General features: G+C 35.8%; 1 protein-coding gene across 10 annotated transcripts in view; it reads left to right on the top strand.

The window, feature by feature from the left end:
• ROBO1 (roundabout guidance receptor 1) overlaps nt 1–15,455 on the top strand; it is a 1,138,975-nt gene that overhangs the window by 1,062,493 nt on the left and 61,027 nt on the right. For all 10 annotated transcript variants that reach the window (XM_045501664.1, XM_045501662.1, XM_045501663.1 and 7 more), the window contains 7 exons: nt 4,552–4,757; nt 6,547–6,628; nt 6,799–6,967; nt 7,069–7,235; nt 12,405–12,526; nt 13,407–13,638; nt 14,595–14,716. In XM_045501664.1, the coding sequence (XP_045357620.1) occupies nt 4,552–4,757; nt 6,547–6,628; nt 6,799–6,967; nt 7,069–7,235; nt 12,405–12,526; nt 13,407–13,638; nt 14,595–14,716 (1,100 nt within the window). The remainder of the gene's footprint in view (nt 1–4,551; nt 4,758–6,546; nt 6,629–6,798; nt 6,968–7,068; nt 7,236–12,404; nt 12,527–13,406; nt 13,639–14,594; nt 14,717–15,455) is intronic.

The following is a 15,455-nucleotide window of genomic DNA, read 5'->3' as shown; positions in this document are numbered from 1 at the left end:
AACTCTTGGTTAAGTCAGAATTCAAGGTTATGATTATCTCATTCCAAAGCCCCAGCTCTTACCCCTGTCTGTGATGCATAGTATATATGTACTGGTTCCAGTGAGTTAGAATGACCTAAAATGTTTGTACGGTTTCTTACATACACTAAAGCTATTAGATGATGGTTATGAAGGTGGTAATGAATTTGATAATGATCGATATAATCAGTATGTAGAAGTACAATGCAGAATTGCACAAAAATTTAATATTTCAACTTTATGTGTAGAAGCAACTTGTATATACAGGTGTACATGAAAAATGGCCAGAGAAACCTATGGTAAGATACTTTCAAGTATTTCTTACTATTCTCATTGATAATTGAAAGCAAAGCTTTCTACATGCCATCTGACATGACATTATCATAAATTGCTACATTGATGAAAATAGATCAAGGCTAGCAATTTTTGCTAAACTAACACAAAACAAAAACCTAACCCTAAATATACTAATTCGTTTTACATTCTTGGGGAAGATTTAAGGTGGCTTTGTGTGCGCTTTGTGGTGGTACTGTATTTTTAGTTTTGTTTTCTTTATTTTGGAATTCATTGATATTGCACACACAACAAGTATGGACTCGTTCTTCACAGGTAAACTATTACTATTGTGAGTCCTGGCAACATCAGTATTTGCATAAATCAAATCAAGAGGAGAGCTAGTAGGCAGAATACTTTCTGGATGCTTATTGAATGTAGCTTCTTGATCTTTATTGTTTGCAAAAAGAACAAAGACAAAGGCAGAGTAAAACAGGAGGCACAGAATTTGGTGGACTAGCAGCTGTCTTTAAAATGCTGCTTCTCTATAGCTGTGGCCTCTGCCCCAAATGGCATTTGACTCAGGAACATAGAAATCCATATCATCTATTTAATTGAAAATGTTTCTTTCCTTGATTGGTAGAATGCAAGAAAATTAGTTAATGGCTGCCAAATGATGTATAAAATTAAAAAAAAAAACACTTGCATTCGTCTTTCAAAAGTTACTGGTATGCAGAGAAACGAGGGTTCACTTTTATTCAAAAAAGAGATACCTGACAATTACTATTTGATGTGGACAAGTTTCAGTTCCCTAACTCGTAAGTATTGTAAGATATGTTTGCAAACCACTGTTTGTTGGTATGTAAATATGAACTTTTCATACTCAAACCAGTCAATAGAAAAACCATTTTTGTAATTTGTTTCCTTAAAATTATTTTATAAATGTATTTACATGTATTCACATAGTCTTTATGATCATTGCTTTTGAAGTAACCAAATCGTTCTTCTGATGACATAGTCTCATTTTTTTAGGACCTTTATATTTTTCATGAATGTGTGGAAAAGATAGCTTTGATAAACTCTGCTGAAACAGGGCTATACCACCTGTGACACTGCCTATACCAGCAGTATTCTCACCACGATCACCACCATACTGATGCTCATTAATAATAAGTTACAGTTATTCAGTGCTTCCTTTGTGCCAGGCACTAATGCTACCATCTTTTCGCATGTCAACAATTTCAAATCTGACAGCATCTCATTTTACAGATCAGGGAATGGAGGCAGAGACTGGTGAAAAGGTAGGCCCCTATCATACAGACACTAAGTAGCAGAACTGAGACTTAAAACAAAAGTTTGTACTGTTCAGTATGGTAGCCAGCTGCCACATGAGATTATTTAAATTGGAATTTCAATTACTTAAAGCTAAATAAAATTACACGTCTAGTTCCTCATTTACTCTAGCTGCACTCAGATGATTGGGATCCATGGATGCTGTTGGCTTTTGTGTTGGATAGCACGGTTACGGAACATTTTCATTTTAGGGCTACATCTTCCTCTAAGATGCATTTATTCACTCCTAAAAATTCATTTTAATAATGATAATTCATTCTAATAATACCAGTAATAATACCAATAATAGAGCCTTGATTTGAGGTTTGACTCAGAAATGGACCTCACTGTAGGGGCGCACCTGGGTGGCTCAGCCTGTTAGGTGTCTGACTCTTGATTTCTGCTCAGGTCATGATCTAATGTTTTGTGACATGGAGCCCCAGTTGGGCTCTGCACCAACAGCAGGTAGCCTCCTTGGGATTCTCTCTCCCCTTCTCTTTCTGCCCCTCTCCCTGTTTGCACTCTCTCTCTCCCTCTCAAAATAAATAAATATTTTTTTAAAGAAATGGACTACACTCTTTAGTTTGTGTAGATTTATGTTTACATAAATGATAGATGAAATGAAATGAAACATAGATGTCATCAATATTTTATTCTACTCTGTGATAACATAGAGTATTTCATTTTTTCTACCTAAAAATGTGAAATTGCTTTAATGAACTCCTTCAGCTCTGATTTACCTGTCTATCAGGTTTTTACAGAAAAGGGCAAATGGCAGTATCATAATCCATATATGTTTCTAGCTTTTTGCAATTAGCACAGCTTCTTCATATCTGTTATTCCATTTAAATCTTCATAGCAATCCCCTGAGCTGGCTAGAATGTTATTATCTTCCACAGATCAAACAAACAAACAAACAAAAAGGGAGGCTTAGAGAATTTAAGGAAGCTGCCCAAAGACACATGACAGATGGAGCTGATAATTAACCACACTCCTCTTCTCTTGCCTTATTTTTGTAAACTACCCAGTATAAACCAGGAAGAAATAAATGACAGAGAGACAGCATCATTAGACTGGGTTGGGATAGGATGGGAGGTATGAATGATGCTAAAAATGATACAAACATTGAAGAACTATAAAGATACAGGAAACTGAATAAACCCCCAGATATTGGATTATTTCTAAATATAACAAGACTACCAAATGTAAGCCACTCCATTACTGGATTTAATTATAATCAGTAATAAAGAAACACTGCTACTAATTTAATTAATGTCTAGAAATAAATATTCATTCATTCTTATAATCAAGGCAACACAGGTGGTAGAATCTTATGAAACCCAATGCAATAAAAACACTTTCATTCTTTTTTCATACTTATCAGGAGGGGCCTCTAATTTGATTTTAGCCAATCTCAGCAGAAAATGTTGCAAAGATGAAACAGTTCTAAACAAAGGAATTAACTGACTTACATTTTTCATCTGTGGAGTCCCTGAAACACTCCTGCCAGGTTACAAACTCCAGCCTGCGAACACGCCTCCCTGATATTAGCAAATTTCATACCAGTAATCAAGGATGGTAGAGAACCAGAAGGGTGGAGTGAAAAGGCAGTCGCTGATTTCACTCTCTTGCTTTCTTGTTTTTGCTTAAATTGAATGCACAAAACTAATAATTATTGCATGGTAAGTGAAGAACAAAGTGAAGTGTGGCTCCAGCTTGTGAAACTCTTTGGTGCATAGAACTTTGAACATGACGCATCCAGCTTGGCAAATTCTTGCATGCAAAATTTGGTTACTCTGGCAACCGGTTTCTTTTCATCAGGAGACTTCTTAAAACTGTGTTTTATGTATTTGTGACTTAAAAATGTTTAGCTAATATTCAGAATTTATAGCTTGTTAATGACAAAAATTTCTTACACCTAGTTTTTAGGTTTCAGTCGTAATGAAAAACACCATCTATGGAGTTTCGCCTGAATTGACTAATCAGGGGATGAGAACTGAGAACATCTCTCTAATGCAAGCTATTCTAGTTAGTCTGCCATTGTTTCTGATTTTTCCCCTAAATAATGGCTTTCTTACCTGAGATAAAGTTTTTAGTTTTTCATATAATAAGAAGAACATTTTTTTTTTTACTATGAAAATGCCTTCCATTGTTTACTTCCATAGTACATTAAAACTACTAAGGTGATAGAATTTGCAAAAGTGTTTTTCAGGCCCTGGTAATTCCAGGATGAAAGCATGGTATTTTTAGGTAGGGGATTGGCTTGAGTTACATTTTTGGATTAGCCTACTAACAATGGATTTTGGGCACTTTTTCAGTTTTTTATGTATTCATTAGGTTTAGGAAATTTTTACCCATGTATTCTGTTAATAGAATTCCAAGGTAGAGCTCAAGCATATTGACTTGTAAGTCATGAAAGTCTAAAGCACTTATTTGAATCCAAAATTGTCAGACATGCTGGTATGATGCCATAATTTTTTACATTGGGCACAAAACAGTTATCAGATAGCAAGCTGACTTTAGTTCATTTATGAAAATATTGTCTCATTAGTTTCCTTGGGGTAGGTGGTTATTTGTTTTATTTTTACATATTTTAATGTTTAAAAAGTACAGCATTCCACTTTTCACCACTATGCATATACTTCGCCGTCCACAATTCTTATTTCCTCCTCAGACTCTTGAGTGAAAGAGGTCCCTTGACAGAGTAGCATGCTCAGGCAGTTGTGGGTCATTGGAAAGGAGTGCATTGTATCTCATTTTTGTGTCCTGAACCAAAGCATCATATAAATGCATTCTGAATAATGCATGGCTCCTACTTTAATTACTTGTTTAATTAGTTTGTTTCAAAGCCTAGAGCAATTGCTGTTGCTTGGATGATTAGAAAATTGCTTCCAGTTGTAGAAATCCATTTCCTGTTTCTTCTGGCAGTGATTGCAGACCGGCCTCCCCCGGTCATTCGACAAGGTCCTGTGAATCAGACTGTGGCCGTGGATGGTACTTTAGTGCTCAGCTGTGTGGCCACAGGCAGTCCAGCACCCACGATTCTTTGGAGAAAGGATGGAGTGCTTGTTTCAACCCAAGATTCTCGAATCAAACAGCTGGAGACAGGAGTGCTGCAGATCCGATATGCTAAGGTAACTTAAAATGACCCCCTGCGTTTCCCGTTTGATCCACTTTGTTTTTTGCCTCCAGCAACTGGTGCTGAAGTCTCACGTTTTAGAACCAATGAAATGCTGAATAACAATACTAATATATTTTTAATTTATGCTTTATTCTTTTATATATTTAACATGATTTGATTCAAAACTTAGCTCATAGCAAGTAATGTAAGGGGTAGTTTTTGTTTGTTTGTTTTAAGGAGAAAAAATATTTTTGAGACGTGTTGAAGAAAATAGACAGGAACTTGTGGGAGAAAAAGTGCCTTCCAGATAGTGGTATAATGCAGTCATTCCATAAAGGATTTTTCAAAGATATTTCTCCAGTACGATTTACCTACGATGTCCATGAACGGTTCTTCTCTGTGAATATTTGGCTCCACATTTTGCAAAGACAGAACACTATACATGCAAACAAAAACTATGTAGCAGGTGTCCACACTGAGTGCACATTTCAAATCAGAATGTGAAATGATGAAAAGCCCACAAGTCTATGAGAACAATTTAGGGATTTACCTTCCCAGGGCATCACACCTCCCTACCTGTTCTTTCAGGACTGTGTTGTTTTGTTTTGATTTTGCCTTTTCTTTTAGGTCAAGATCAGACAAGCTCACAAGGCATATGAAAGAACAGCTTTGACAGCAATAAACATAAATTTCACTCGCTTTATTGCCTGTTGTGGGTGGCTTCTTGGGAGTTTTGGATGAGCATGAGAGTTCATATTACGTGCTATGAAAGTTAATATGTTGTACTTCTTTGTGAGGACGATTGCAGTTTTGTTCCTGCAGTTACCAGGGCAAGATGGCAACATTCTTGCTTTATCAAATGTTACTCGAAGATAGAGTTACTACCTTAATTAAGCAAAGGTGTATCGGTTTGTTATGCTAGTGATCATTTTTTTTGAAATTTTTTAACGTTTATTTATTTTTGAGAGACAGAGAGAGACAGAGCATGAGCAGGGGAGGGGCAGAGAGAGAGGGAGACACAGAATCCGAAGCAGGCTTCAGGCTCTGAGCTGTCAGCACGGATCCCAACACAGGGCTTGAACCCATGGACCGTGACATCATGACCTGAGCCGAAGTTGGATGCTTAACCAACTGAGCCACCCAGGCACCCCTACTAGTGATCATTTTAAAGCTGAAGATGTGACCCCGGTTTGTTTTCTGGCATTCAGTCTTGAGAAGGGAAAGAGACCATTCATTCCAGCTGAGGTTTGACCTTATACTTATTAAAATTGCCTTCAGTCACAGGTTGAAAAAAATAAAATAAAATGGGAAAAAAGAGTGAATACTTTGAGAAGAAATCGTTTTGTGTTTATCCTTTTTCTATAATATATGTTTATCTCAGATAGACACATGGATGTAACTCTAATAAAATATGAAATAGCAAGAATAGTCATTGGCTAAACTTTATGAGGATTACCACGTGACATTGAATATGAAGATATAATTTAGTAATTAAAATTAATGCTCTGAATTTGAATACCTCATTGTTTATTGTCCCTGACACTGAAAATAGTGATAAAGTAAAGCAATTGCACATTATATTTTTGTTATACAATTAAAATAACCATATAAAATCTTATTTTCTGTATTCATGTAATATTTTCCTTTACATTCAGTAAAAATATATTCAATTAAGAGGAAGTTTCTAGTTACTGAATTTTAATGTAGTTATCCATATTCATGGGACATATACAAACCTATCATTGCTTTTCCAGCCCATTGAGCTCTCGATTGTTCCAAATATGTATTTTCTGTCTTCTCAGCTGGGTGACACAGGTCGGTACACCTGCATTGCATCAACCCCCAGTGGTGAGGCAACATGGAGTGCTTACATTGAAGTCCAAGGTAAATTAGATAGCATTTTTGCCTTAAAGCGTAAAAGGAGGTTGTTTATTTACTGGCAAATGGACAAAGTGGATGTTCTGATGCCTGAAGAGGTGTATAATTGTGTAATCTACCTTTACATGCTTATCTGTGTATGTGTAAACATCTGTCCTCTTTTGCCCTTTGATTAGAATTTGGAGTTCCAGTTCAGCCTCCAAGACCCACTGACCCAAATTTAATCCCTAGTGCCCCCTCAAAACCTGAAGTTACAGATGTCAGCAGAAATACGGTAACCTTGTCATGGCAACCAAATTTGAATTCAGGTGCAACTCCAACATCTTACATTATAGAAGCCTTCAGGTAGAGTAAAGATGATGTTTCCTAGTTGGTCTTTTTGTTTTGTTTTGTTTTTTTGGTTTACCATTAAATATGCATGTTCTAACGTGTGTATCTTTCCTCAGCCACGCATCTGGTAGCAGCTGGCAGACCGTAGCAGAGAATGTGAAAACGGAAACATTCGCCATTAAAGGACTAAAACCTAATGCAATTTACCTTTTCCTTGTGAGAGCAGCAAATGCATACGGAATTAGTGATCCAAGCCAGATATCAGATCCAGTGAAAACGCAAGGTAAATACTGATTTACTCAACCTTGTGACACCTACTTGTCCTTAGATGTAATTTTATAAGCCAGTAATTTGTACTGCATAATGCTACAATTGCATACATAATATAGATCTGTTCTTTGAGTTGCTCAATTAATTTTTAATACACAAACACGTTGTCTGCAAACTTTATTGTTTTCTGTACCACATACTCTAAGATAAGATTGATAAGAAAGAGCAGGGTTTCCCATTTTATAGAATCATAATCTAATGAGATAAAAATACTATGTATTTTTGTATTATATTTGATTTCTTGATTTTTAGATATGGTTATATGTGGGTGTAAAATCTTAATCACATAATAATTGTGTTTAAGATTGAGTCAATTTCACCTGTGTTGAGATTAGCGCTCATGAATTTCTGGATGAGTTTTGAATATCACAACACTAGTCAAGTAATATTTTGTGGAAAATCAGGCAAGTTTAAGAGAGATTTGGAAGGTAAACTTGAATTTGTTCTTAATTCAGCTGTGCAGTCAACCTCCTATAAAGCATGGGGAAAAATAATTTAGGTCTGTGCATTACCTGGCCTGTCTTTCATTGTCAATTATATGAGCTGTGATATATTAAACTTTTAAATGATGTCACGTATATTTGGTCAAAGCTGGGTTAAAGAAACAGATAAAAGGAAAATGAATGTGTAGAAGCTACTTCCAAAAAACATTTGAAATTAGAAATCTGCTTACTTGGGCCACATTCTAGATGTACTGCTTTTTACTATCTTTTATGAATAAAAATCGTGTTTAGCTTTCAGCAGGTTATCTCCTATCCGCCACCATACTCCACTTGTTATTTTAAAGCTTTAAGAAGAGTAAAATTTACATGATGAATAAAAAGATGATTTGAATCAAGCTTTAACTTTTTAAAAGATATATTGTCATCGTAATTAAAGTATGGTTATCCTTATATTAAAAAAGAAAGATGATTCTAGATGGTAGTGATTAGAAATAGACAGTTATTTTCTCAACAGACAGAGGAATCGTGATGTCTCAATCTTGAGTTGGACCTTTTCAAAGGAAAAAATGTCACTTACTTAAAGTGATAGCAACAAGTTGCGCACACAAAATTGAAAGACTTGAACCACTTTTTCCTGATTTTAGAGAGGGTCTGCCAACCATTTTGCATGTTTTGTCTTTTCTAATGAGTGTATAAGGAATCTCTGTTGAGGGACCTTTTGTTCCAGAATTTACGGAGAAAGCAAATGGAGTTGCAGAACGTGCCCACATTTGTCTCTTGCTGTATGAGTCCAACACACCCAAATGCCTATATTTGCTCTGATGATTCACCTCATCAGGAACGCTAGAACTCTTGGATCTTGCCTTAATGCAGTTTGAGGTTTTCAATATTAGATACACATTTATAAGGAATGCAGACCCTTTGACAGCTGTAAAATGAATTTAAATTTCTGTCCCCAGTACACGGGTCTGTACCTAGGAGACTCCTCTAAGTGAAAGTTTTGACTGACTGCTACTCAATTACCTACTCCTGTGAATTGTTTTCTAACAAACGTCCTTATTTGTAAATGATGTGGCAATTAACGTTTAATCTGAAAATTAAGCCTTTTTACATTTTAACTGACTTAGTGCAGCAACGTAAGTGGGATGAACCCCTGTCAGTGGGAAGACTGGAGGTACAGTGAGGTAGGCATACGGTTTTGAAATCAGGAGTCTCTGTCTCATCTCCTGAACCTGTTAGCTCTGCAACCCTGAGCCAGTTAGTTTGTCCTGAGCTTCAGCTTCCTCACCTAAAACATGCGGCTAAAATCCATACTCCACAGGTTTGGACAAGGATTCATCAGCTTATGAGCATCCAAGACTCAGATCTCGTTTCTGTTTTACGCCGTAGGAATTTGTTACTGGACTCGTGTTTCTTTCACTGTCTGGACTAAAAATAAAGGAAGTTGATAACCTTTGCAGATGCCATAACACTGAGAAAGACGAGATTGCAGAATGAGAGCATCAGAATTAAATATATCTCAACAGACTGAAGTGATGGGTCAGCACTGACAAGATTAAGATTAATGGAGCGAATTTAAAACTTAACGTTTTAAAAGTTAGCTGTAGAAAGACAAACTGAGGACCCCAGGCCTAAAGGGGGAGTACATGTGTGTCAGGGTGGTGGGGGCAGACAGAGTTCAGTGTTTTCAAGTCCGTTAAAACACCTCTGACCCATTGAGTGTTGTATTTGCCAAAAGAACACACATAGTCTTAGCTGGCATTAGCAGAACTACGTCTGGATCAAGTCATCTCCTCCCTTTACCCTGAACTGGTCAGGTTATGAATGGAATGATGTGCTCCTCTTGAGCGCTACGTTTTCAGGTAGACTTTTAAGAGGAGGACAGTGAGGATACTTGGTGGGGCTGCCAAAACAAGTCCAAGGAGTAGACGTAACATTGCGGAAGGTTTCGTTGTCTAGTTCTTGGACTGCATTTGAGATGCCCTGAAGCCCAGCTGAAGGTTAGGCTGCTATTGGTTGGAAATTGATTCCTAAGAGAACAGTCATAGTGTCTGTAGCCATTTCAGTAACATGGCTGCAAAAGTACGTCTTCCCCAAAGAGGGATTCCCATGAAGGAGTTGGGTCGCAGTTAAAGGTACAAGGCCTAGTTTCCAGTTCAGGACTCAGGTAGACCCGTTTCACAGCCGGGCTTAGAGCCTTGTCACACAGCTATCGAGATGTCTCTTCCCCAAAACAGGATTTGATGCTGCAAGGAAGATGCCGTGAGTCGCGGGCGAGTAGTGGGTGTGTGGGCCGTTGCTGGCATGCTGGGCTTGCCACTCCTGTAACCACTGTGCTTCATCCATGTGTCCTGTTTGCATAGTATTCTGAGCCCTATCTTTGAAGAATAGGTCCAGGGACACAGCGTGTACAGCATGGGTATGGTATAGATAATAAGAACTCAGTCGTTGTAAGTAATGAAGCGGGGCCTGGGTTGTCTCTCTTCAGAGACTGTGTATAAATTCCAACACTTGGGAAGCAACTGGATAGAATTACAATCTAAAATTTCCTCCCAGTTTAGTTCTGAATGTACGGAAGGACCTTTTTTACATTATAATCCTTTTCTTTTTTTTCCCAAGAGGAGAAAGAGGACAAGCAAGAACAGTAACAGGATCAATTCAAAAACACCTGAGGATAGAAGCTCACATATGAGAGGGCGTGTTTAGAAGCTGACATAATGATGTGTTTTCCATAAAGTAATTCCCTTTAACTCACCCAGTGTTTGTTGAACACATTCTGTATGTATGGCTCCGTGCTAGGCGTTCTGGGTTCACACAGATTAACCCAATACCTGCCTTCAAGACGAGGACTTCATATGACTTAACGAAATTCAGTTCTCCCAGCCGTCCTCAGATGTCACCACCATCGATAGTGGCATTTAACATGTGAGAAAACAGAAAAATAGTGACATGGCCTATCAGTTGCTGAGTTGGGGTGCAAACCCAAGTCTGTCTGATTCCCAGGACTTCGCTCTTACCCTAGAGATAGATGGTAGTTGAAGTCATGGGAGCAATAGAAACCCAAGGGGAAGAGAGAGGTCCTGAGATGGAAGGGTGACAGACAAGTGCTTTTCATCTGAACGCTGTGATAATCAGTTGCCTGAGGGCCAGTGTTAGCCAAAGATATTTGTAAGTGATGATAAAGTATGAGAAGCCAATATTATCCCCATTGTTTTTCTCATCTTGCTTCTTTATAAGCTTAATTGATAGGCCCAATATATGTACAGTCAAGAGTATTGTATCTAAGAGTGTGAAATAGCACTCTTGATCTGTCTTCTGTTCGCTTGCCTTCCGTGGAGTCCATCAGACCTTGGCAACCTCATTTTTTTGTCATTTCAAGGTTCAATTTAAATTCTAGTTAGTTAACATACAGTGTAATACTGGACAGCCTCATTCTTAATATACATATCTTTTGCTTCTTGTTGAGAGTAAGCTCTTTAAAGACTGAAACTAAAATTTGGAAAACTAAAATTATCATTTCTGTTGTTTATGGGATAGTCAATTTTCTGGAATGTATATGCCAACATATAATACTATGAGAAAAAGAATTCTGGCCACAAAAAATTATTTATTTTCTTTCCTGCTTCACCCTGTATTCCCTTTTATTATTATAATCAAAGCAAAATATATGTATTTGGAAAAACCTTTTGAGAAATGGGCAATTTTTATTGAGTAGAGACTTTAGTAACTTGAACAAAGCCCCTCCTTTTTGGGGAAAAATAAAGTGCAACATAAATGAACACTTGTAGTAGTTTAATTCTTACTTTGTTTGAGGTCTCCTTTCTTAAATTTTGGTGTTCTTGAGATTGAGAACTTTTTATTAAACCTTCTGTACAGTGATACAATAAGTGAACCAAAGCAAACCATCAGTTAAATAGATGTTAAGTGCTCTTTCCTCATCACATTTATTTTGTTCTTTTCTTTTTCTTTCTTTCTTCTTCTTCTTCTTCTTCTTCTTCTTCTTCTTCTTCTTCTCTCTTCTCTCTTCTCTTCTCTTCTCTTCTCTTCTCTTCTCTTCTCTTCTCTTCTCTTATTTCATTTTATTCCATTCCATTCCACTGGTGGCTTCTCTATCCGCCATTGTAGGTACTAATCATGTATCTTTTTGGGGAGGATATCTAAATTCATCGTATAAGATGTGAGGTGTCTATTTTCTTTTTGTGCTTGCTTTATTATTCCACATTTCCATTCTTTTCATTTCTCATCCACTCTTGCAATTTCTGGATCCTTTCTTGCATACACAAGATTACTGTAGAATTTTGTAACAAACTCAGAGGGATTGCACCAACTCTCATGCTTGGCAAGAAAGCCATCATTACATGGTAGGAGGCGCCCTCAGATGCTGCTTTATGTTATAGTTATTTTTGCTTCCTGCTCTTTCTTGCTTTCTACTTGTCCTCTGCTGTTCTCCCTCTCTCTCCCTCTCTCTCTCTCTCTCTTCCTCCCTCCCTCCCATCATCTACTTGCTAATGAAAACGTCAAGCTGTTCCTATTTTCTTCTGTATAACGGGTTAACTTCACAGTTGGAATGCTTCTTCTTTTCTGAGAGTTGCCATGCATGAAAGGATTGTTTCACTATGTTTTCATTCAAGTCAGTTACACTGTGGAGGATGTAACACAATCTTCTTGGATTGTTGCAGATGTTCCCCCAACAAGTCAGGGAGTAGATCACAAGCAGGTCCAGAGAGAATTGGGAAATGTTGTACTGCACCTGCACAACCCCACCATCCTTTCTTCCTCTTCAATCGAAGTACACTGGACAGTGAGTCATTGTTGCAATATTTGATTTCAGTTTTAATAAGATGACTCTTGGGGGATCATTATATGAAAAAAATGTATTTATGGAACAGATTGCTTATAACTATATATATATATATATATAGTTATAGTTATATGTAGTTTTATATGTATAGTTATATATAGTTATATATATAGTTACATGTGTATAGTTTTATATATATAGTTACATATATATAGTTATATATATAGTTACATATATATAGTTATATATATAGTTATATATATATAGTTACATATATATACACACACACACACACACACACACATATAGTTGACCACTTTTCCACCAATGACAACTTTATGATGTAAGTATTGTTTATTATAGTAGCTGTGCACTGGCTTTAAACAAAAAAAAAGTTTCATGTTGTATTTTCTATTATACTGTAATAGTAAACTTTATCATTCTCAAAGAAAAGAAACACAGAATATTAATTATAAATATATAACTTGTGATAGGATCATTACCACATAATGTTTTTAAACTTAGAAATATTTCTAGGTAGTATTAAGTAAATGTTTGAAATTAGAAAGTGATGAAACATATTTTCTCATCCTTTTGGTCCTGACATATCTCTAGATGTCTATCACAGAACTGTCATGATGCCTAACATTTCTGCACAAACCATAGAAATTAATATCTAATATTAATATATTAAGCTGAAAAGTGAATACATTATAAATGATAGTGATTCATTTTTAGTATTCTATCTTATATAAACTAGAAAACTATAAAGTGAAGCCAGATAGAATTTTTTGCATTTTGTCACATTTAATTTTCATAATTTTTAAATAAACCAATAAAAAGATATAAATGGTTACATTTTTATTTGTCCTTTTAATAGGTGGACCAACAATCTCAGTATATTCAAGGATATAAAATTCTTTATCGGCCATCAGGAGCCAACCATGGTGAATCGGAGTGGTTAGTTTTTGAAGTGAGGACCCCAACCAAAAATAGCGTGGTTATCCCTGATCTCAAAAAGGGAGTCAACTATGAAATTAAGGCTCGTCCTTTTTTTAATGAATTTCAAGGAGCAGATAGTGAAATTAAGTTTGCAAAGACCTTAGAAGAAGGCAAGTATGAAATGTGTGATTACTGTGCTCTGCAATATATTTGTTAGGTTTTTATTAACTTAATTGAAGAAATGTTAATGTTACTACTGACACTAATTATTAACTGTCTTGATATTGAACATTATATTTTGCTGATAGAATTTGTTCAGTTAGAGCTTCTGAAGACCAAAATTCCATAACATATGACTTGTTTTAATAGTGGCCTCTGTAAAAATGTGCAAATGTGAACTGAACTGTCTGTTACTTAATGGCATATATAGGACATACTCAATTGTTCAGAACTAAAACTCACATTTAAAGATAAACTTCTTCTCAATGTGCTTGACTTTCCATTAATTATTTTCCATTCACTTATTGAATGTTACTTTGAGTAATGATTTATAAATAAGGTGAGTATTGACTTGGTTTTCCCAGGACTCTCTGGGGTTAGCATTTTATGCTTATGCCTCATGTCTATGGAAACCGCTCGGCTCTAGCAAAACCAGTATGATAGGCTACTCTATAACTGGAATTTTAAACCCTTATTTACAGAAAGGTTAAATGTCACAAACCTATTCTTTAATAAAACCAGAATTTTCTGTAAAATGTGTTTATTACTTTGATTACATAAATGATAAGGATATAGTTAATGTCATGGGTGATTAATGTATACCTTTATACTTTGGAACGTTTGTAGGGAGAATGAGACTAAGGTTATAGGGTAGGAGAAACAAGAATTTTCCTGGCATATTTTGTGGAGATAATCTATGTAACTTTGGTTATGGAAAATTCTCAATAGCTAAAGAGTTAGCAATATTGAGGAGACACTTAAATCATTTGGGACGATTCAGACTTGGATGAGACATATGCATATATTGACATAGATTTTGTATAGTTACTACTTGACTTTAAATGTTGTGTCTGCTTCCAGTGTTCTCTAATATATTCATAACCTACTTTTTAAAATAATTTAATAGCACCCAGTGCCCCACCCCAAAGTGTAACTGTGTCAAAGAATGATGGAAATGGAACTGCAATTCTTGTTAGTTGGCAGGCGCCTCCAGAAGACACTCAAAACGGAATGGTCCAAGAGTATAAGGTAATGCATATATAGTAATTTACTGATGGACACCCTTCTCCCCCTACCAAAAAAACCAAAAAAAACAAAAAAAACAAAAAAAACAAAAAAAACCCCACAAAAAACACACACACAGAAAAAGCTTGTTTAAATTGTGGATATTTGGCGCCATCTGCTGGTCAATGGAGCAACATGTAAAATTATTTGAAAAATCCTTTCCTGTTCAGTAATTGTGGAATAATTCTTTCTTCAGCCACTTGAAGAAACAGTTAATTTAAAAGAAGCAATCTATATGGTCACAAAATCTATGGGTCCATGTAATTTCACACAAACAGCAAGTATGAATGCTAATAAAAAAGTAATTTTTTTACCCTAAAAAAATACCTTGAATATATTTTGCAGGATTTGGTTGCCCCATGAATTACCTATGAGTCAAATTCTATTAAACATGGTTTGCTTTATGTTTTTTTTCAACATATTTGAAATTTTCGAACTTTGGAGCTAAGTTGGAAAACTTATTTTTAGGTGCACAAAATTTTTTTTTCTATAAACTGTGTTTTAGTTTCAAAGGAAAATGTCCTGTCTCAGAGGAGATTCAGTTATAAATTTATGTATATTTAAATGAATTTTTAAAATATAAGATGTCAAATGGCTTAATCTAATATTCTGACAATTATTTTTACCTGTGAAGTCATTGGCTTTAGTCATTAAATTTAAGAGTCTTACATAGATTTTGAGCAAATATTTTCAAGCATGACAA

The sequence above is a fragment of the Leopardus geoffroyi genome, chromosome C2, assembly GCF_018350155.1.
Source record: "Leopardus geoffroyi isolate Oge1 chromosome C2, O.geoffroyi_Oge1_pat1.0, whole genome shotgun sequence".
In the NCBI taxonomy this organism is placed as follows: domain Eukaryota; kingdom Metazoa; phylum Chordata; class Mammalia; order Carnivora; family Felidae; genus Leopardus; species Leopardus geoffroyi.
This window is presented reverse-complemented; position numbering and strand designations above follow the sequence as displayed.